Genomic DNA, 22,871 nt, shown 5'->3' with positions numbered 1-22,871 from the left:
TTTTCCTACGTACCCCACCACACACCATGAAAATAGTTGAAATCGGATAATAACCACGCCCACCTCCCATACAAAGGTTAGGTTGAAAATTACTAAAAGTGAGTTAATTCACTAACGAAAAACGTCAGAAACATTAAATTTCACAGAAATAATAGCAGAAGGAAGCTGCACTGAATTTTTTTTACAAAATGGAAAATGGGCGTGGCATCGCCCACTTATGGGTCAAAAACCATATCTCAGGAAGTATTCGACAGATTTCAATGAAATTCGGTATATAATATTTTCTTGACACCCTGATCACACGTGTGGAAAATGGACGAAATCGGTTCACAACCACGACAACTTCATATATAACTCTTTTTTGAATTCCATCTTATTCCTTCACTTTATAATATATACATAAGGAACCAATTAAGATAGCAAAATATGATCTGTGGCATCACTTGTGACAAATTTGTAAATTTGTACTATAACTTTTCAATGCCCCGGATATCGAATATGAAGAACTCAGTGCCCCATGGTAACTTTTCACCGAAAATTTCGGTAAATCTCTCAGGTATCTTAATTTAATTCAGAGGAAATATTTTTCTTCTAATATTGTGTCTCTGTACCAGAAAAGTTAAAATCAGGTCATAACTTCCCTTATATATGAATATATGAAAATACCTAATTGTAGGATTTTCAAAAATACGATGAGCTTAATAGCTTATAAATCGTTAATATGTGAAATATATTTATGCCGAATATATGGGCCAAATTGTGTGTTTCGGATCTATAACTATTCAAGAATGTTCCTTTAAAATTTCAAGGGAAAATTTCAAAAACTCCTGAAGATATAGCCGATTGAAGATTGAACGTAGGTAGGTTTTATACCCAAGAAAACATTAAACGCATTTTTCTCGAAACAGCGTTTTTACGACTGGCATGAGGTTACTCAAAACCTATTAATACAATCGGTTCCAAATTTTAATACGTTATTCTATACATAATAGCTATGGTATGAACTAGGATAAATCAAATCGGTGAAGATCTTCTTTACTTTGCAACTTGATTTGTGGCTGAAAAAAGGCGATTTTCAAAAATTTTATGCGAACTTAATAATCCTAGTTCATATCAGAGCCAAACATGTACTCTTTCTAATCGCGTTGGAGTTTTTGGTTTCAAATGTTCCTCTTCTTCTTCTTGACTGCCGAGTTCACAACAGCGCGCCACGCATTTCTCTTTTTGGAAGTTTGGCGCCAATTGGTAATACCAAGTGAAGACACGTCCTTCTCAGCGTTCTACAGCTCATTATTCTATCTTCTGCTGTATGCCGTTGCCAATATTTAAGGACCATAAATCTTCCGCAAAACCTTTCTAAGACAAGAAAGTTCTGTTCTAAGACAAGAAAGTTCTGTTGTACAATGCGGTCATAAAGCCGATTTGAATGTATGGTATTCAATTGTGTGCAACCACAACAGCGGGTTCTACGTTGCACCGTAATTGACTCGAATTTTCGGATCCGACCAAGGGCTGTTATTTCGGCGACCCAGACCTGTCTGGATCGGTAAGTTCTAGTCTAAGTCTTGTGCAACTAACATTGATATAATACAGAGGTTTCAATCAAAAATGCTCTGGACTATCACGTGGTACATGCGTAATGAAAGTATCCACACAGATCTTGGTATCAATATGGTAAGAAGGAGCAGAAAAAAAAATATTTCTAAGCTTCGTGAACATCCCAAATAATTGACTTAAGCCTTGGTGCATTCCTGCAATCAAACACGCTTAAAAAGATGAAATCTACCAGCCTACTAGAGAGCAATGTTCTTCAACAACTCAACCACGCTCTTGAGCTTGTTTACGATTATAATACTTTTTGTTACGCTTTAAACGAGCACATTAAATAAATAAAGAAATATTGCAGGAAAAAAACGAAAAAAATATTCGAAATGTTTTTAAATATTTTATTATTATATATAGAAAAAAATATGTTTTACTATATTGAACAGCAAATTGAACTTTGTAATTGACTAACTTAAATTGATCTACGATTAAGTAAATATTTACATGCATTTCTCGTTTGTTTTGTTGATGCAATCAAATAAAATCCTATAGTTCTAATCACTGATAAGCACTAATTGCAATGACTTGTTTTAAATTTTCGTTAGGTCTGCGTCTGCTAGTGATTCAACCTAACAAGTAAGGAGACGCTAAGTTCGGGTGTTACTGAACATTTTATACTCTCGCAATTTTTTAATGAAATTTTACAATTTGACCCATATATTTGTCATAAGGTCTACTAGAATAACGAAAATCATCATACATATAGTATATGAGTGCTGAGGTAATTCCTGAACCGATTTCACTAATTTCAAACTCCAAAGTAAACTATATCCAAGACTATATATTCACTTAATTTTGCTAAGATATCTCACATATTAACCGATATATACGGTATAAAACCCATAACCCCATTGATAATCCGAATATACGGTATATGGGAGCTAGGGGAAGTTATGACCCGATTTTAACCATTTTTGGTACAGAGACACATTGTTAGAAGAATTTAGTATTAGGCGAAAAATTACCCTTAGGCACTAAGTTCTTCATGTTTGACATCCAGGGCATTGAAAAGTTATAGTCCGATCTCGAAAATTTTTCCACTATTCCCATTTTCTATTTTTTAAAAAGTGAGTGCAGCTTCCATCCACCATTTCTTCTGTAAAATTTAGTGTTTCTAACGTTTTTCGTTAGTGAGTTCACTTTTAGTAATTTTCAACATAACCTTTGTATGGGAGGTGGGTGTAGTTATTATCCGATTTCACTTTTTTCATAGTTTGTGCTGGGGTACGTATGGGAAACGACTGCAGAATGTTTGATTTATATAGCTTTACTGGATTGCGAATCAGGGAAGAAATCGGAATAGAACCTTAAACAAATAGTGTCTTCAAGGTGTCGAATTCGGATCACAACATTTCAAGCCAACAGATGGTGATTTAATTTATATTCTGGTGTTGAAAATTGACAAAACAGGTTCAGTATTTTCCCTCCTACATACCTTTAATAATGATTCTGGAAAAGGGAAGTCCCTTTGCCTTACTTCAGTAAATATTGGGAATGGATCATTTAGACTACTTGAGGTCTGAACTGTAGCTATCTGCGCCAGAGATAATTTTTAGAGATAATTTTATATAAATATATACATATGTATGTACATATGTATATCTAAAAGACCGTAAGTGTATTTTTAACGGAATATATAATTTCAAACTGGTCTATTGCTAATAGAAACAAGTAGAGTAAAATTATACTTTAATAAACAATATTTTTTAATCAATTATTTTTTATATTTTAAAAAAATATGTATATAATATTAATAATCCTTAGAGCTATTTTGCTACACTTTCGAAGTATTAGCAAAGGAATTAAATGCAATATAGTAGTTTGACTTTCACAGCTTATTAAACAGACTCCAACAACAACGCGATACCTTGACCACCGCCAATACACGCCGAGCCAATTGCGTACTTCAAGTTCTTACGTCTGTAAGGAAATTAATGATTTCACAATAAAATCGTAATCAACTACAGCAAAAACGTGTTAAAATAAATACTTACTGCATCTCGTGCACCAAGTGACCGGTAATGCGAGCACCACTAGCACCCAATGGGTGACCTAAGGCAATGGCGCCGCCATTAACATTCAATTTAGATACATCCAGTCCCAGGGCATCGGCACAGGCAAGTGTTTGAGCGGCAAAGGCTTCATTTATCTGTTAAAATCAATGCATATATTTAATATTGCATGAACCACGTTGAAGTTGTTTCAGCCATTACCTCAATTAAATCAATATCCTCCAATTTCTTGCCACTAACTTTCAGTACATTTTGGATGGCTGGCACTGGACCATAACCCATAATTTCTGGTTTCACACCAACGAATGAAAAAGCAACGAGGCGTGCAAGTGGCTTAAGATTATACTCCTTCACAGCTTCTTCTGAGGCGATAACAACAGCAGCCGCACCGTCAGAAATACCCTACAACATGAACCTTGTTAGAAAATACCAAATTAATATTAAATGCCAAATTTTGCAACTTACGGAAGCTGTGCCAGCAGTGACAACACCATTTTTCTTGAACAGTGATGGCAGCTTAGCTAATCCCTCAATTGTTGTTTGTGGCCTTGGATGCTCATCAACAACGAAATCGACCTCCTTACCCTTAACCTTCAATTTAATGGGTGTAATTTCGGTATTAAAAACGCCTTCCTTTTGTGCCTTTGCCCAATTTTGCTGCGAACGAAGTGCAAATGCATCGACTTGCTCACGTGAGATTTTGAATTGTTCACCCAAATTCTCGGCCGTCAGAGCCATAGGTAATTTACAGTATGAATCGGTTAGTCCAGACCATAGACTATCCTCCAAATTGTAGTTAGCGCCTAGGGTGGTGCCAAAACGGATATTACGTGCAATAAAGGGTGCCTGTGACATATTTTCGACACCACCAGTGAGTGCGACCTTAGCACCGCCCACCAAAATGTCCTGAGCTCCGTTCACAATAGACTGAAATCCAGAGCCGCACAGACGATTAATTGCTAGAGCTGGTTTCTCAATCGGTACACCGCAATTGAGACTGACGTGACGTGGCAAGTAGATGCCGTCTATGGCGGAACACTGTGAAAAGATGTTGAATATTAATTAAATGGCTGTTTTTCTTTTATTGTTGCTTGACTTAAAATAAAAAGTACAATAACCAGTTCAGCTACTCAAGATGGACGGATCAGTATACAAATCTCTTATGTTAAGCCCAGCTTCACTTCTTTTTTTTTGTGACGGGAGTATTTTCGAGCAAATGGACGACTTGAAAGAAAATAAAGCCATTTGATGGAATCTGTTGTTTTGTAGTAGCGGCATAAAAGATTGAGGAATGCTGCCGATTTGACAGTGCTTGGCCAAATAAAGTTCCGGGTCCGTTCCGGTTACGTAGAACCGACTGTCGTGAAAACGGTTTGATTGAACCTGGCAGTGGGCCTTCTAAATTGTATGACCACAATTCGTGATTGTTGTTATTTTAGTGGCTATCCAATTAAGTGTTACCATCAGTGTCATTTAAGGGGAGGTCTTCCGTTATACGGTAAAAATATATAGATCGGACAAGAAGCTGACAGAATATAGAGATACTTCTATTGCCAATTCAAGAGTTCGAGTTATGGAGAACTTCCAAGTTATAGAAGTTCAACTATATTTTAAAAATAATTTCTCAAGGAACACTTAAGTTTCGCGGGACAACTCAAGCTCCTTGTCTGCAATGTGGAGGTTTGACCCCAAGGACTTCTACTCGATCGAAAATCTGTCGCGGCTAAAATCTAACTTGTTAAATGTTGGATGAGCCATGCATATGTAAACTATAGACTAAAAAAAAACAACAAAAACGACAATAGTTTTTATCAGTCAATTGGAATTTAAAATATAGAAACCTGGCCATTCCTCTACACTAAAGATATTAGTTACACTCTTAAAAGTTTTAAGAAAATTTAACTCACCGCAATAACATTTCCAACGACCACAGTGTCGACTTGTTCGCCACGCAGTCCAGCAGCGTCCAATGCACCCTTGGCAGCGACAGTTTGTAACTGTGTTAGATTGATATTCTTTAAAGCACCTCCGAAGGTACCAAAAGCAGTACGCTTTGCGCCTACAATATAAATTCCTGCAAATATAACAGAAAGTGTTTTGTTTACTAAATAAATTTGAAACAATAGGACAGTTGTGTTCAAAGTTCAAAACTAAAATCGACGAGTCCGCTACTTGTTGTTATCTCTGCTTTTATTTTATTATTTATATTTAGGTCTACAGATTTTTGCAATGTGTGCGTGTATATATTTACGTCATTTACTGTTCAAGTGTATGTTACCACACACAAACAATTTATCTGAGACACTGACTTGTGATTTTAAGAGTCCAAAGTGCAAGTATTAAAATTATCAAAACAAACGCACCGGTTCTCGTATGTATATGTATTTTTGCAATTAAATTGCCCCCGTTGACCAGAAATCACACACACCCACTTGTTGTGTTACAGAGTACAAAATAAGCATAATCATTTGATAGTAACTTTATGTATTATGCCTGTCTGAACTATTGTTTGATATATTTACAAAACGTGTCAGTTTTTAAATAAAAAAAATATACATATATTTTTGCATTAAAAAATGCACTTATTTATAAAGTGCTCATCGCTTATACATATGTATATTTGTACATGCATACTGCGATAACGATAGAGTACAAAATAAGCAATAGTAGTATATAATAAACATTTTATTAATTGATTCCATACCTTTAGTTACTGCCGACATTTTTAAAACTGACTAGTATTTAATAAAAATTAAAGTATAATAATTTATAAAAATATTTAAGTAAATCCAAAACACAAAAGAGCACTGAACTGGCACAACTGCACGCGTTGACGCTTTCGAATGTTATGAGTTTGCCACGACAAGAGAAGTGCCGACTTGGCCCCCATTACCGGCTGAAGCAGCGAATGAAATGCACAATATAAGATACGCTAAAAAGGGAAGCAATGGAGCAAATAAATATACTCTCGCAACATGTTTCTGAGGGTATAACAGTTTGGTTCTCCTAATGGTTGTTTGTAACATCTAAAAACTAATGGAGGGGGGTTACGGTTTTACATATGATATAGACTTCTTGATGAGTCCTGGTATTCGTTGATATCATAGATGTATGTTGTATATTCGAAAAAATATTCAAAATTAGTCTCTATGGTCACAGTATACCGTGGGTAACAAAGTTTCGAAAATTGGAAGGGGTCTCTTCGTGTAGATGTACAATCAATCCTTTGTCACGCCCACTTAATGATATCATTCAAAACACATATTTAGGTACGAAATAAAAAGACATTAATTTACAAAGCTAAAAAATAGTTTTGCACCGCCATACATTAATTTTTCTAAAACTCATTTAGGTTTTTACAATTTGATATCAACAGCGGTTAATGCAGATCCACATCTTCACATAATCTGAATATTTGATTTCCACATCTCCGTTTAACTTTAGTGTTTATATTGGCAAATACTAGATATGTCAGCCAGAAGAGGGTATCGGGTATTCCGATGTGCTTATATATATATTTGGCGTAGGAACCGCTTTAAGCGATTATAGCCGAATCCACCAGAGCGCGCCACTCATTCCTCCTTTTTGCTTTTTGGCGCCAATTGGAAACACCAAGTGAAGCCAGGTCACTTTGCACTTGGTCTTTCCACCGGAGTGGAGGTCGTCCTCTTCCGCGGCTTCCTCCAGCGGGTACTGCATCGAATACTTTCAGAGCTGGAGTGTTTTCTTCCATCCGTACAACATGACCTAGCCAGCGTAGCCGCTGTCTTTTTATTCGCTGAACTATGTCAATGTCGTCGTATAAATCGTACAGCTCATCGTTCCATCGCCTGCGGTATTCGCCGTTGCCAATGTTTAGAGGACCAAAAATCTTGCGCAAAACCTTTCTCTCGAAAACCCCAAGAGTCGTCTCATCGGATGTTGTCATCGTCCACGCTTCAGCGCCATACATCAGGACGGGAATAATGAGCGACTTATAGAGTTTGATTTTGGTTCGTCGAGAGAGGACTTTACTTTTCAATTGCCTACTCAGTCCAAAGTAGCACCTGTTGGCAAGAGTGATTCTGCGTTGGATTTCAAGGCTGACATTGTTGGTGTTGTTAATGCTGGTTCCCAGATAAACGAAATTATCTACAACTTCAAAGTTATGACTGTCAACAGTGACGTGGGAGCCAAGACGCGAGTGCGCCGACTGTTTGTTTGATGACAGGAGATATTTCGTCTTGTCCTCATTCACCACCAGACCCATACGCTTCGCTTCTTTATCTAGTCTGGAAAACGCAGAACAAACGGCGCGGTTGTTGCTTCCGATGATATCAATATCATCGGCATACGCCAGGAGCTGTACACTCTTGTAGAAGATTGTACCCTCTCTATTTAGTTCTGCAGCTCGTATTATTTTTTCCAGCAATAGATTGAAGAAGTCGCACGATAGTGAGTCACCCTGTCTGAAGCCTCGTTTGGTATCGAACGGCTCGGAGAGGTCCTTCCCGATCCTGACGGAGCTTTTGGTGTTGCTCAACGTCAGCTTACATAGCCGTATTAGTTTTGCAGGGATACCAAATTCAGACATCGCGGCATAAAGGCAGCTCCTTTTCGTGCTATCGAAGGCAGCTTTAAAATCGATAAAAAGATGGTGAGTATCGATTCTTCTCTCTCGGGTCTTTTCCAAGATTTGGCGCATGGTGAATATCTGGTCCATTGTGGATTTTCCAGGTCTAAAGCCACACTGATAAGGTCCAATCAGTTCGTTGACGGTGGGCTTTAGTCTTTCACACAATACGCTCGACAAAACCTTATATGCGATATTGAGGAGACTTATACCACGGTAGTTGGCGCAGATTGTGGGGTCTCCTTTCTTATGGATTGGGCAGAGCACACTAAGATTCCAATCGTCAGGCATGCTTTCTTCCGACCATATTCTACAAAGAAGCTGATGCATGCACCTTATCAGTTCTTCGCCGCCGTATTTGAATAGCTCGGCCGGTAATCCATCGGCCCCCGCCGCTTTGTTGTTCTTCAAGCGGGTAATTGCTATTCGAATTTCCTCATGGTCGGGTAATGGAACATCTATTCCATCGTCATCGATTGGGGAATCGGGTTCGCCATCTCCTGGTGTTGTACTTTCACTGCCATTGAGCAGGTCGGAGAAGTGTTCCCTCCATAATCCCAGTGTGCTCTGGACATCCGCTACCAGATTACCTTCTCGGTCCCTACATGATAATGCTCCGGTCTTGAAACCTTCTGTTAATCGCCTCATCTTTTCATAAAATTTTCGAGCATTACCCATGTCGGCCAGCTTTTCAAGCTTTTCATACTCACGCATTTCGGCCTCTTTCTTTTTACGTCTGCAAATGCGTCTCGCTTCCCTCTTCAGTTCTCGATATCTATCCCACCCCGAACGTGTTGTGGTCGATCGCAACGTTGCGAGGTAGGCAGTCTGTTTTCTCTCCACTGCGGAACGACAATTCTCATCGTACCAACTGGTTTTTTGGCGTTGCCGTAGACCAATTGTTTCGGCTGCAGCGGTATGCAATGAGTTTGAGATGCCGTTCCACAGCTCCCTTATATCGAGATGCTGATGAGTGCTCTCAGAGAGCAGGAGTGCAAGTCGAGTAGAAAATCGTTCGGCTGTCGGTTGTGATTGCAGCTTTTCGACGGCGAACCTTCCTTGTGTTTGTTGACGGGCGTTCTTTGCTGCACAGAGGCGAGTGCGTATCTTTGCTGCTACTAGATAATGGTCCGAGTCAATGTTTGGTCCTCGGAGCGTACGCACGTCTAAAACACTGGAGACATGTCTTCCGTCTATCACAACGTGATCGATTTGGTTGCGCGTGTTTCGATCAGGGGACAGCCACGTTGCTTGATGAATTTTTTTATGCTGGAATCTGGTACTACAGACAACCATATTTCGGGCCCCAGCGAAGTCGATCAGCCTCAGGCCGTTTGGCGATGTTTCGTCATGGAGGCTGAATTTTCCGACTGTTGTGCCAAAGACACCTTCTTTACCCACCCTGGCGTTAAAATCGCCAAGCACGATTTTGACATCGTGGCGGGGGCAGCGCTCATAGGTGCGTTCTAGGCGCTCATAGAAAGCGTCTTTGGTCACATCGTCCGATGTGCTTATGCTCACCTTTAATAAACATTTCTTATGTTTTATTAAAATTTTCAGCCTAAATATTGAGTTCTTACGACCTTTTTTAAACAAAATTAATAAACGCCTGTTCCTTGGTTCTCTCAGCATCCTTTAGCTTTATTTGTACATGGGATAACTTACACTGAGCGCTGCTTACAGGTATCAGCTAATAATCACCCAACTTCCGTTATAATAGTATATCTCAAATGGACAATATTCATTTTCTGTTTAGAACTGCATATAATTGACACTTGTTTTCATTTCCATACCCGTTAAAAATATAAGAATGATTTAAAGTTGCCAGTCCACTGACACCAGACATCCATTTGGCTTTGTTTCACTAGAGCAAGATTTACTTCTTTTATAACGATCTATTACAAAGGAAATATTTGAATTTCTTACATTCTGGTAAAGTATTAAGTATATATATATTGCTAGAATATAGTCTACACGATTAGACTGAGGTATACACACATCTGACCTATAAGAAAGAATGAGTAAGTTTTTTAATATATCAAGGCATCTCACCCATCTAACACCCTTCAAAAGTTTTCTGAATCCATTGTATTAGATTTTTAATAAACGTTGATTATGAATCCACAATTTCGCAATATTCCATGCCACACACTGATGCAACTTTTATAACAACTATTCAGGTGTTGGCGCAATCAAAACTTTCGGAATTTTCTAAAACACAATGTTATAAATAAAATAATATAAAAATAATTCGCACGTACTATTACCGGCAATTTATTTTTTCCTAATAAATATAATTCTTTGAAAAATTGTTATTGTGAATATTAAAACTGAGATTTTGTTTGAAATGTATACACTGAAAAAAACGTTTTTTATATTAATATTTTTCAATTTCTACATAAAATATAATTATATTCCCTTGTTTACTGTTTTAAATTCAATTTATTCTATAATCCAATTTAAAATTGTGACGAATGTCGTTTAGTACAATTATAACATAAAATTTAAAATATTAAATTCTTTGGAAGTTATTCTATGAGATTTTTGCTTAGTTTATTGCAACCTTGTCTCCCGCGAAATTCATACCGCCGCTACGTAGAAGAAGAAGAAGCACCTCAGCTACCTATGAAGCGGCAGCATTTAGTTCTGCTGGAAAGTGATGTGCTTGGAAAGATTTTTTGAAGAGTTGTGAAAATAAAGCTAAAGAGTATATATTTACCATCAGTTGTGAAGGTTTTAAATGTTAATTGACTAGAAATATTTAAGAAATATAACAATAATGGCTGCAGTTGGCGAGTTAAGCACAGGTGACAATGTTTCTGAGGCTGAGGTAAAGCCACCGCCAGCGAAAACCACGAGTCTTGCTAGTGATTTGCGACAATTTCGTCTAAACAAATCGGCAAATCCTTCAATCAATAGGACAGGTGAGAACAGCTGATTCATATTGTATATTTTAAAACAAAAAATATCTAAAGATCTTAGGAGAAGCTACCAAACTTAAACTTTTATTATTCTGGATAAATACTTAAAACATTTGTTTAACTTCTACAGAACGTGTGCCAGGTAAAAAACGAATACAGGTAATGGCGGATAGCGACAGCGAAGGTGCAGCTGACGTTCATACACCTAAAAAAGTAAAATTGGAGTTATCTGTGAAGGAAAAGGAAGACAGATACTTAGCGGCTGTGAAAATAGCACCGGACTACGATGCTATGGTGAGATAATCAAAAATTTATAAACATTTTATATAAATTTTTATTTTTCAGGATATTCAAGATGCGCTTGTGCGTAACGGCTGGAACGTTTCCGAAGCATTGCGTTATTTAAAAGAAAATTTCAAGCCAAAACCAAATGCATACGCAAAGAAAATAGCTCAAACGAATAATGCCCGCAGCAATAGCAAACCATCCCAAAATGGCAGCTCTTCTCGTTCTAAAGCGCAACACTATTCAGATTGTGATGACTCGGATGATGATATACGTGCATCCACCGATCAAGTATACGATAGTGAAGAAAGTGATACAGAAAGTTCAAACGTAATGACAGGGCAAAGGAAGAAAGTGTTTGATTTTATGAACAAAGCCACGCTTATTGAGCTACAGACGGTAAAATCGTTGTCCGAAAAGAAAGCAAGTCTTATTGTGGATTTACGTCCATTCAAAGATTGGAAGGATCTTTTGAAAAAGTTAGAATCCAATAAGGCACTTTCAGCAGATCTCCTAAATATGGCACAGGAATTGATTAACAAACAAAACAATGTGGCTAATATATTAGAAAAATGTAACAAAATGGTTAAGCGTTTAGAGGCTGCAATTGAAACTGGTGCGGGCATAGTGGAACAGCCGAAAATACTTAATGACGAGTAAGTGTGAAACGAAATTCAAGCCAAATATAACGAGTATTAATTATTTATTTTAATTAAACGCATTCTAGAATGAAATTAGCGGATTACCAAATGATTGGTCTCAACTGGTTGACTGTGATGCATAATCAAAAGATGAACGGCATACTCGCTGATGAAATGGGTTTAGGAAAAACTATACAGATTATAGCGTTTCTGGCTTATCTTAAAGAAAACAATTTAGCCAAAGGGGCACACTTAGTTGTAGTGCCATCTTCCACGCTCGATAATTGGGAGGCTGAGATAACTAAATGGTGTCCCAGTTTAGTCGTTGAAAAATATCATGGCTCACAAGACGAACGAAGGCGCATGCGTGTGCGTTACGCCAAAGATGGATTCACCGGTTTTGACGTATTACTGACAACGTGCGTATAATTTTATTTTATTACAATACATTACTATTTATATGTTTAACTCACAAATGTGTATGTGCATTTGCAGTTATCACATAGTCAGTTCAACACCAGAGGAATGCAAAATGTTTCGCGTATGCAAACTGCATTATGTGATTTTTGATGAGGCGCACATGCTGAAAAACATGACAACGCAACGTTATGCGAATTTAATAAAAATAAATGCTGATATGCGTATTTTACTTACTGGCACACCATTGCAAAATAATTTACTGGAATTAATGTCACTACTTTGCTTTGTGATGCCGTCGTTCTTCGCGAAAAGCATTGAGGATATAAAGAGTCTTTTCGCCAAGGTATGTAATTCAATAAATCATATTTCCGTAGTTACAGAAGAGTTTCATTAGAAAGAGGAATGCACATTGAAAAATTAGAGTTGCATTTTTCTTGTTTTATTTTGTTTCCAATATATGGAAATATAGTGTTGTTGTAACGTTGACACACTAGAAATAAACAAAAAAAATACGAAATTTGTTTCAGCTATTTTTTTAAGTCTGCCTTGATTTACGGGTTTCAAAACATTTTTAATTATAAATAAACACGACTCAGTCTTATATATAGTTGTTTTTTTCTATTGACACTATCTAATAAATATTTTTTTCTAATTACAGAAAGGCAAAGCGGAGAACGCGAATAAAGATGCCTCACAGTTCCAGGAAACGCAGGTGGAGCGTGCTAAACGTATTATGAAGCCTTTTGTCTTGCGGCGTCTTAAAAAGGACGTGCTTAATAATTTGCCTAAAAAAGAGTCTTTCATTGTAAGTACATACAAACTTTGTTTATTTAACCAAATAGTAATAACCTTTTAATATTATAGGTTAAAGTTCCATTGACTGAAACACAAAAACAGCACTACCACGAATTGGTTGACTATTATTCAGACAGGAAAGGTGAAATTTGTAGTGGCGATCGCGCAGGTTCTACAATAATGATGGAAATGCGTAAAGCTGCTAATCATCCGCTTTTAATGCGTTACTATTTTAGTGACGAAACCCTGCATGATCTGTCCGAACGTTTAGCCTGCGCACCGTCTCTGAAGAAAACCAATCCACAATATATATTCGAGGAGTTGGCTGTAATGTCAGATTTCCAAGTGATGCAACTTTGTAATAAGCATGTATGACACGAGTTTATCTACAAATACGCTTATTGCAATAAATTAATTATGTTCCATTTACCTTTAGGACCTCTATGATGTTACCATACCGCCAAGTTTAATTTGTAATTCTGGCAAATTTCAACATCTTGACACACTGTTGCCAAAATTGAAGAAGGAGGGTCATCGCGTCCTAATTTTCAGTCAGTTCACAATGATATTGGATATTATGGAACGTTACTTGAAGATACGGAAGCATGGCTTCTTCCGTCTTGATGGTTCCACTGCTGTCGACGAACGTCAAGACATGATCAACGACTTCAATGCCGACTCAGATATATTTATTTTCTTACTTTCCACTAAAGCTGGTGGCGTAGGCATTAATCTGACGGCAGCTGACACATGCATCATACATGACATCGATTTCAATCCGTACAACGACAAACAAGCTGAGGATCGTTGTCATCGCATGGGACAGACACGTCCGGTCACCATATATCGACTGATCGCTGAGAGCACAATTGAAGAGGGTATGCAGATGGTAGCTGAAGAGAAACTGAAATTGGAAAAGGAGATCACCGCAAACGAAAAGGGTGAAGTGCAGGAACAAAAATGCGTTGTAAGGCTACTCACCATGGCGCTGGGTCTGGATAAAGACGAGGAAGAACGTTTAAACAACTCAATGAATAGCTCATTGACCTCACAGTAGAGTGGTGAGCAATTTAATTCCATATAAAGGATGTAAGCAGTAAAGAAGCATAAGAGTATGTAAAGTTTGGTGGTCATTTATTGTAATTTTTTAAAGTTTAATTGTTCGAATTGTATTTGTATATGTTGCGCGCAACAATGAATCACATTCCTAAAACAATACCGAATACACACATTTGCAACGAGTTGTAACATTTTAATCCAAATTTGTGTAATGCATTTAAATGCGATGTTAAAGCGTAAAGTTCCACATTTCACATGCAAGAATTATGTTTCTTTTAGTCGTCTTATCAGCGTTATGGCTGGGGAGATGTAAGAAATAATAATTATTGTTATGGACATGTTCAATCAATATGCATATTAAATCGCTTATTGCAACTAAATTTGCACTCATATGATTTCAGCATAAAAACTTTCAGATATTTATTTACATTATTTAGTTATGGGTTGAATGTAAAATTCATAATAATACATATTAATACGGAATTTCATATGTTCGTTGCAACAGCATTTGTCGAGCAATTTGTGCTAAGATAAAAGAAAAGTAATAAAAGGAAAGTATGACATCTAAACATAAAGGCTTAAATTATTATATATATTAAAAAAGTAATTTTTTAAAAAAGAAATAAAAGTTGGACACAAATAGTCGACTCCACATATTGTTTTATTATTTCCTTAAACTCGCATAGTCTACATTAAAGAGGAAAAATCATTTAGAAATAAAACTAACTAAAATCTGCAGAAATTTAATTTATACTGTTAAATACTGAAATATAAAGGTAGAATGAGTAATTAATAATAATTATTTTAAAGAAGCCTCTCTTCGAACTTCGAATGCAAATTTTACGATTTATTACTTATGACTCAATCTGCCGGAAAATGTTAGTTTAGTTCAATAATCAACCTGTACAGTGCTATAATGGACGTTTTCCTTAGAATTTGAATTTGCTTAAAATGCGGTTTTAATACTCTTGGAATTTATTATTTTGTTTTTATACTCTCGCAAAGAGAGAGAGGTTTTTTTTATCATCTAAACCTAAACGAGTTAGATATGGAGTTATATATGGGCATTTCCGCCAAAAGGTCCACCACAGACAAAATATTAGAAATTATTATAATTACAAAGTTTTTGCATAATTTTATAGGAACATATTTAAATTTATCTAAATTAAATAAATTTTAAATTTCTTCATTATCCATTTCTAGATATAAGAGAGGCCAAGTCAAACAGGAACTACTTTTCTCATTTCGATATTTCTACTGCATTAACTTTTGTTCTGTGTAAAACCTTTATAAGGGTATAAAGGGCAAAATCATCATGCTGTAAGTGTTTGCTCTCTTATTATCACGTGATTTGTGTTTTTAATGAAATAAGTGTTTTATATCACCTATTTTTTTTTCATTTTATGTGCGTCTTCAATTTGTTTACATAAACTTTTAATTGTGTTCCTCCTCGATTACATTTTACCCCCTTTAATTACATTTTATATAGTATTTAGCAGAGTCTTAAGGTAATAAGGGCTTTAAATTAACTATATTTAAGTTCAAACTCATCATAATTGGGCTAAAAAAGTTTGGAAAGAAGGATAAATCGTCGTTATTTCAATCTTTGTTCGGTTTACTAGAGGACATTATACGTCATTGTTCTAATTATAATGGCTGTTGAATGGCAGTGAAAAAATGAACTGTATTAAATTGGTTGATAATTTGCTTTTTTCCAAGATCAAGATTTTTTTATATGATATTAGAATGTGGGGGTTGGATGGGGGAAACTATAACGACAAATCATGCTCAGCTTGTTTATCGCTTTCTGAAATTTTTATACTCTCGCAACATGTTGCACAGAGTATTATAGTTTTGTTCACATGGGCGAAATCGGTTCACAACTACGCCTACTTCCATATAACTCAATTTTGAATTCTTCTGATTCGTTCCCTTTTTAATACATATGTATATACATTAGGAACAAATGAAGATAGGGGAATAAAACTTTACACAAATATTGTATTTGAGCTGTGACATCAGTTCTGGAAATATTGTCACAATCGGACCATGACTTTTCAAGACCCCTGATACAGAACATGAAGAACTCAGTGCCTAAGGGTAATTTTCACCGAAAATATAGGCAAATCTCTTAGATATTTTAATTTAATTCATTCCCTATAAATTTTTTTCTTATAACAGTTTGACTCTGTACCAAAAATGGTTAAAATCGGGTCATAACTTCTCCCAGATCCCATATACCTAATTATAAGTAATATAAAATTAAGTGACCGTATAGTCTTCGATATATTGTTGGTGGTGAAAACGAGTGAAATCGGTTTAGTAATTACCTCAGTCCCCATATACTATTTATGATGATTTTTGTTATTCTAATGAACTTTATGCCGAATATATGTGTCGAATTGTGTTATCTTTATAAATTACATCAATAAATTTCGAGAGTAAAAAATGTTCGGTTGCACCCGAACTTAGTCTTTCCTTACTTGTTTTACAACGCCTTATTGAAAGCCTTATCAAAGTTTAAAAATTGAAAATTATTTTTTGTTTTATGAAATTGATTTAAGTATGTAAATAGATAATTTTACATTATTTTTTTATATATGAGATCAAATAGATTTGGGCTAAAATTGTAAGCTTGCAAGTCAAAATAAGAGTTCTCATTTTAGCAAGGTTGTCAGGAGAAAAACGTTTGCCGTTATAAGTGATAAGCTAACGCATAACATTTTATTTTCTTGATAAATCTCTTTACAAAAATTAAGAAATCTTTTAGTTGTTTTTTGTCTTATGGTAACTGCTCTCAGTTTAAAAGCAAATTTATATTATCAAGCCTTGATTCAACTTGAGGTTGATTTTATAAAATAATTAAAATGCTATTCATTAGATAACGAAATCAAAAAAAATGTTTTATACCCGATACATTTTTATTTTATCAATGTGCACAAAATAGTATAACTGCGTTTAAAATTAATTTTATGTCAACTGATCAGATTGAAAATTATTTCTTCTTATATAATTTAGATAAAAAATGGAAAATAGTTAAATTCATTCCAGGTATATCTCAGTTGCATTTCTTTTGTTCTGATGGTCAAGAAGTAAAAGCTGCTTCATATTCATGAAACTATTATCATTTGATACTATAGACAATTTTACTGGACTCGTTGTTAAATAATTTCGCAATATAACAACATAAGCAACCCAAATAGTATGATGGAAAAAAATTACCTGTGTGAATGTGGGAAATATTTAATTAAAACAATTAAGGAAGGGCTAAGTTCGGGTGTAACCGAACATTTTATACTCTCGCAATTTATATATTTAACTTTATTTATATTATATAATACACAATTTGACCCACATATTCGTCATATATATTGTATAGAGTCCATTGAAAGTTGGAAACCATAATATTAGGTTAGAAGCACCGAGGTCCTCGTGTTCGATATATGGGGCCTTAAAAACCTATGGTCCGATTTCGGCGATTTTTAGAATGGGGCTGCCACACTATAAACATAGTGTTTGTGCAAAGTTCTGCACCGATATCTTCACTAGTTCTTATTTTATATATTGTAAAGTAAACGATTCAGATTGTCTTCAAAGTTCTGGTATATAGGAAGTAGGCGTAGTTGTGAAGCGATTTGGCCTATTTTCACAACATATCATTGGGATGTAAGGATACTATTACAAACCAAGTTTCATTGAAATCGGTCGAGTAGTTCCTGAGATATGGTTTTTGACCAATAAGTAGGCGATGCCACGCCCATTTTCCATTTTGTAAAAAAAAAATCTGAGTGGAGCTTTCATCTGCCATTTCTTATGTGAAATCTGGTGTTTCTGATGTTTTTCGTTAGGGAGTTAACCCACTTTTAGTAATTTTCAACCTAACTTTTGTATGGGAGGTGGGCGTGGTTATGATCCGATTTCCTTCATTTTAGGACTGTATTAAGAAGTGGCTAAAAAAAACGACTGCAGAAAATTTGGTTTATATAGCTCTATTGGTTTCCGAGATATGTACAAAAAACCTATTTAGGGCGGGGTCACGCCCACTTCCTCAAAAAAATGATGCCCCTTCATAGTGCGATCCTTCATAGCAAATTATTGCCATAGCTTTATTTATGGCACTTTATGTGTTTTCGGTTTTCGCCATTTTGTGGGCGTGGCAGTGGTCTGATTTTGCTCATTTTCGAAAGCAACCTTCCTATGGTGCCAAGAATTAAGTGTACCAAGTTTCATCAAGATATCTTAATTTTTACTCAAGTTACAGCTTGCACAGACGGACGGACGGACGGACGGACAGACAGACATTCGGATTTGAACTCCACTCTTCACCCTGATCACTTTGGTATATATAACCCGATATCTAACTCGTTTAGTTTTGGGTGTTACAAACAACCGTTATGTGAACAAAACTATAATACTCTCTTTAGCAACTTTGTTGCGAGAGTATAAAAACTATAAATTATTTTTGGGAAAATTCATAATAATTTTAAAGGCATCAATGCTCAACGTTTTATAATCAAAGAAATAAGTATATTGCCTCACAATTGGCAATATAGGAAATCGAATTATAACTACGCCTACCTCCCATACTAAGGTTAAGTTGAAAACTATTAAAAATGCTTAAGGAAGAACACCAGAAACCTTAATTGAAGGGTACCACTCGAATTTGTATACAAAATTATGAATGGGAGTCGCTCTGCCCACTTATGGGTCAAAAACTATATCTCTGAAACTACTCGACCGATTGCAATAAAATTTGGTACATATTATTATTTGATAGCCCGAAGTTTCCGATGTAAAATGCGCAAACTCGATTCATGTGTAGACTTTATACTGTATATATCTGTGAATATATTTTTGCAATAGATACAAGCCGACCTGGCTTGTAAACTACATTCAAGTTCTAAAGATGGTAGCCTTAGTGATTGACTAGATAACTTAATTATCTCTTATAATTTAATTCTTTTACAAAATATTATGAAATAATAACATGAAGAGAAGGGCTAAGTTCGGTTGAAATCGAACATTTTATACTCTCGCAATTTATTTATTTAGTTTTATAATAAAGTATATACATATGTATGTATATAACACACAATTTGATTCACGAGCAGGCATAATATATAGGCCTACGAGAATAAAGAAAATTACTCTATAAAGTATATGAGGGCTGGAGTAAGTCGTGGACCGATTTCACTCATTTTTGCCACCAAGCTACACTATATCCATGTTTATATGTTCAGGTGTAAAGCCCACCGGAAGCTTGAAAATCCTAATATCAGGTATATGAGAACTACGACAAGTTATCACCCGATTTGACCCATTTAGGGCATATAGAGGCACATTATTAGTAGAAAAAGATTCCATTTGAATTGTTATAGAATATATGAAATATTTACCGATATTCCGGTAAAAAATTAGCTACGAGAACTGAGCTCCTCATATCTGAGTTATAGTGTGATTTCGAAAATTTTTAGATGAGAATTAAGTTTTTCTGTTCCGCAAGAAGCTGATTTTGGGTTTATTTTATATATTCTTTAGAACTGTTATATTTTTATACCCTGAACAGACAGGGTATATTAAGTTTGTCACGATGATTGTAACACCCAGAAGGAAGCGTCGGAGACCCTATAAAATGTATATATAAATGATCAGTATGTTGAGCTGAATCGATTTAGCCATGTTCGTCTGCATATATACGAACTAGTCCTTCAGTTTTTAAGATATCGTTTTGAAATTTTGCAGATGTTATTTTGTCTTCAAGAAGCTGCTCATTTGTCGGAACTGCCGATATCGGACCACTATATCATATAGCTGCCATACAAACTGAACGATCGGAATCAATGGCTTGTATGGAAAACTTCCGCATTTTACTACATATCTTCACGAAATTTGGTGTGAGTTATTGTTCATGGAAATAAACACATAGTCACTAAAAGAAATGCACCCGTGAAGGGTATATTAGCGTCGGTACAGCCGAAGTTAACGTTTTTTCTTGTTTCAACATATTTTTGAAATGTGATTTTATTAATAAATGTGGTCATTATTTAAAATATAATACTTATATTGTTACAATAAAATTGACCTTAAGATTAAAAACCGCTAAATTTTGTTCCCAAATTCAAAACTGAAATATACTAACTATTCCGATCAGAACAGGTTCACAAAAACAATATTAGTTTTTTTTTTCAATCGTCAGTGAGCACTGCTATTGTTATGAACACAAGTGTAACCTGTTGTGAAGGAGAATTTATAATAAAAATTTGGTATTTAATTATGAGTGTACTATGAGTGTGCTATACGTATGTATGTGTGTGTAAACGCACTGTTTAAATAATCAGGTGGCGCGCGCTAAGAACGTAAAGTGCTTTGGTTAAAACAAAGCTTGGGCGCGTCAATATCTTACGCTCATACACATGCTCTTGCACATACATGCATCTACATATACGAATACATATATATGACTCTATCAAAGCATATACATACATATGTGTGTGCAATTGTGGTTTCTTGACTCATTTGGCTATGGCAAATCGCTTATTAGTACATACATATGGAATAATTGCTGCCTGCCATTCATGGCTCACCAAGGCGGTGACGGCAGTGTAGCGCTTATGTCATTGTTAGCGGCGAACAGTGCGCGATCGCATGCGTTCGCGCGATCTTCATATCAACTCTCGTGAGAAACCACGAATAGCGGTGTATGTATTCGTGCACCGCCAGCCGCAGCAATGAAAAGCGCAAAGGGATATGGAAAGAGATTGCGCTTTGAAAACGGAAACTCTCAATTGGCAGTCACTGCGGTGCTGAGCGAAAATTCTACCGTCAGTCTTTCTCTGATCGCCCCGATGATTTAATTTAAGCTACAACTTAACGCACTGTTTGTTCTGTAATTCCCACGCGAAGTGAATTTTCAATTCTAGTGCAGTGCTAATTATATATATTTATTATAGAAAATAGAAATATTACAAACGAGTTTGAAGTCAACGTAGAATAACGCCAGCAACGAGTTAACGAAAAATAAATTAATTACTGCAAAAATATACTAAATAACCAATACGAAGCAATAATAACAAGTATAGAAAGGAAAGAAAAATATAACGTCAGTGACGAATAAATAGAAACGTACGAAAATTTAAGGTTAAAAAAATACTCAAAATTTAACAGAAAATCTGTTTAAATGCCAAAAAATTATAAATCTGCGTATACATACATACATATATGTATGGACGTATGTAGTTTTAAATTAATTTTTTTTTCGTAAGCAACACAGCAGTGATTCATGCCTGTGCTCGAAATAGCCGATTAGGAGGAAAAAGAAGATACGCCAAAGAAATACAAAAGAAAATATTAAAAAATAAAACAAATAAATAAATAAAAGTTGGCTATCCTCTATATACATACATATGTATACATATTTACGTACATATGTATGCATAGACCAGAGCGCACTCGCATGAAGCTTTCAACGACGTTGAGTACGCCTAAATCATTATATGTGTGTATGTATATATGTAGTACGTAAATACATACATACATATGTGCATATGAATAATCGTGTGGCATGGTTCAACAGAAACTTATTTATTACTTACCTACATACATACATACATACATACATACATATATGTATGCTTTATATACCGCCAACCGACAAATAACAAATCTTTCTCGCATTTACATACAAACATACAGCTCTATACTTATTAGTTGAAAAGTGTGAAAATCGTTACCAATTGTGTTTAGCGCACGCAAAGTAAAGCAAAAAAAAAGTTGAAAAGTAAACTGAAAATAAGCATTCTTAACAGCCAAATAAATCAACTAAACGGATAATCGACATAGAACTCACACAACCCAACAAACAACGAACGGAAAAGATATCCGCAGAGTATACGAAAACGATCTGGTGGGTTACAGATAAAAACAAAAACAACGACTAACGAAGCATACAAATAGAACGGTGCAGCGCAGGAAGAAGGCGACACTACAACTACAACTACCAATAGATACATAGATACAAACGACGACCGCCGACCAAGTCCAAACATACATTTATATATATATCAATTCAACTACATATATGCTTGAGTGTCAAAAAATCGAGAACCGAGCACTGCGAACGGAACGAGGCAAAAATCTATTTTTATTTTTCCGTAATACCCGAAGTTGGGCGCACAAAAATTTCTAAACATCAACGATAATTAAATGCAAAAACAAATTAAGTGCATAAATAAATTAATAAAAGCGAAAAAGCGTGCTTGAAAGTATTTAAAAAGTTTAAGAAAAATTATCGAAAAAAGAATACACATATAAACGACGCATGTGCCTACATTAGCAACATCCTAAAAAACTTGAAGCTGAATTGCAAAACAGAGTAAAAATATAAATAAAAATAAAAATACGTAATAGCGCACAATTCTCACGCGTGTGGTCACTACAAAAAGTCTAAATAATAATAATTCAAAACAGCTCAAATATAAAGTTTAAAAATACACTTTCAGAACTATTGGGTTAGCTACCGATT

General features: G+C 35.5%; 2 protein-coding genes across 8 annotated transcripts; one reads left to right on the top strand and one right to left on the bottom strand.

The window, feature by feature from the left end:
- Positions 1–3,287: 3,287 nt before the first annotated feature.
- On the bottom strand, positions 3,288–6,497 carry LOC105216853 (3-ketoacyl-CoA thiolase, mitochondrial). The gene is made up of 6 exons (XM_011191562.3): positions 6,322–6,497; positions 5,525–5,691; positions 4,083–4,655; positions 3,819–4,019; positions 3,600–3,754; positions 3,288–3,525 (listed from the first exon to the last, which is right to left on the bottom strand). Exons 1-6 carry the CDS (start codon positions 6,338–6,340, stop codon positions 3,444–3,446), a joined length of 1,197 nt encoding a protein of 398 aa, XP_011189864.1. The 5' UTR covers positions 6,341–6,497; the 3' UTR covers positions 3,288–3,443.
- Positions 6,498–10,781: 4,284 nt separating this feature from the next.
- Positions 10,782–22,828, top strand: LOC105216855 (SWI/SNF-related matrix-associated actin-dependent regulator of chromatin subfamily A containing DEAD/H box 1 homolog). 7 transcript variants are annotated; one of them, XM_054227933.1, is made up of 10 exons: positions 10,782–11,153; positions 11,281–11,444; positions 11,496–12,091; positions 12,163–12,495; positions 12,572–12,839; positions 13,155–13,301; positions 13,361–13,660; positions 13,728–15,670; positions 20,093–21,236; positions 22,043–22,828. In XM_054227933.1, the coding sequence occupies exons 1-8, from the start codon at positions 11,009–11,011 to the stop codon at positions 14,346–14,348; spliced, it is 2,574 nt and encodes an 857-aa protein (XP_054083908.1). In that variant the 5' UTR covers positions 10,782–11,008; the 3' UTR covers positions 14,349–15,670; positions 20,093–21,236; positions 22,043–22,828. The 7 variants fall into 7 exon arrangements, with proteins under 7 accessions (XP_054083908.1, XP_054083904.1, XP_054083903.1 ...); XM_054227929.1 differs by having other exon boundaries at positions 20,093–21,449; XM_054227928.1 differs by having other exon boundaries at positions 20,093–21,472.
- The last annotated feature ends 43 nt before the right edge of the window (positions 22,829–22,871 follow it).

Source organism: Zeugodacus cucurbitae, chromosome 3, assembly GCF_028554725.1.
Source record: "Zeugodacus cucurbitae isolate PBARC_wt_2022May chromosome 3, idZeuCucr1.2, whole genome shotgun sequence".
In the NCBI taxonomy this organism is placed as follows: domain Eukaryota; kingdom Metazoa; phylum Arthropoda; class Insecta; order Diptera; family Tephritidae; genus Zeugodacus; species Zeugodacus cucurbitae.
The sequence above is the reverse complement of the archived record's forward strand: the minus strand, read 5'-3'. Positions and strand labels throughout refer to the sequence as shown.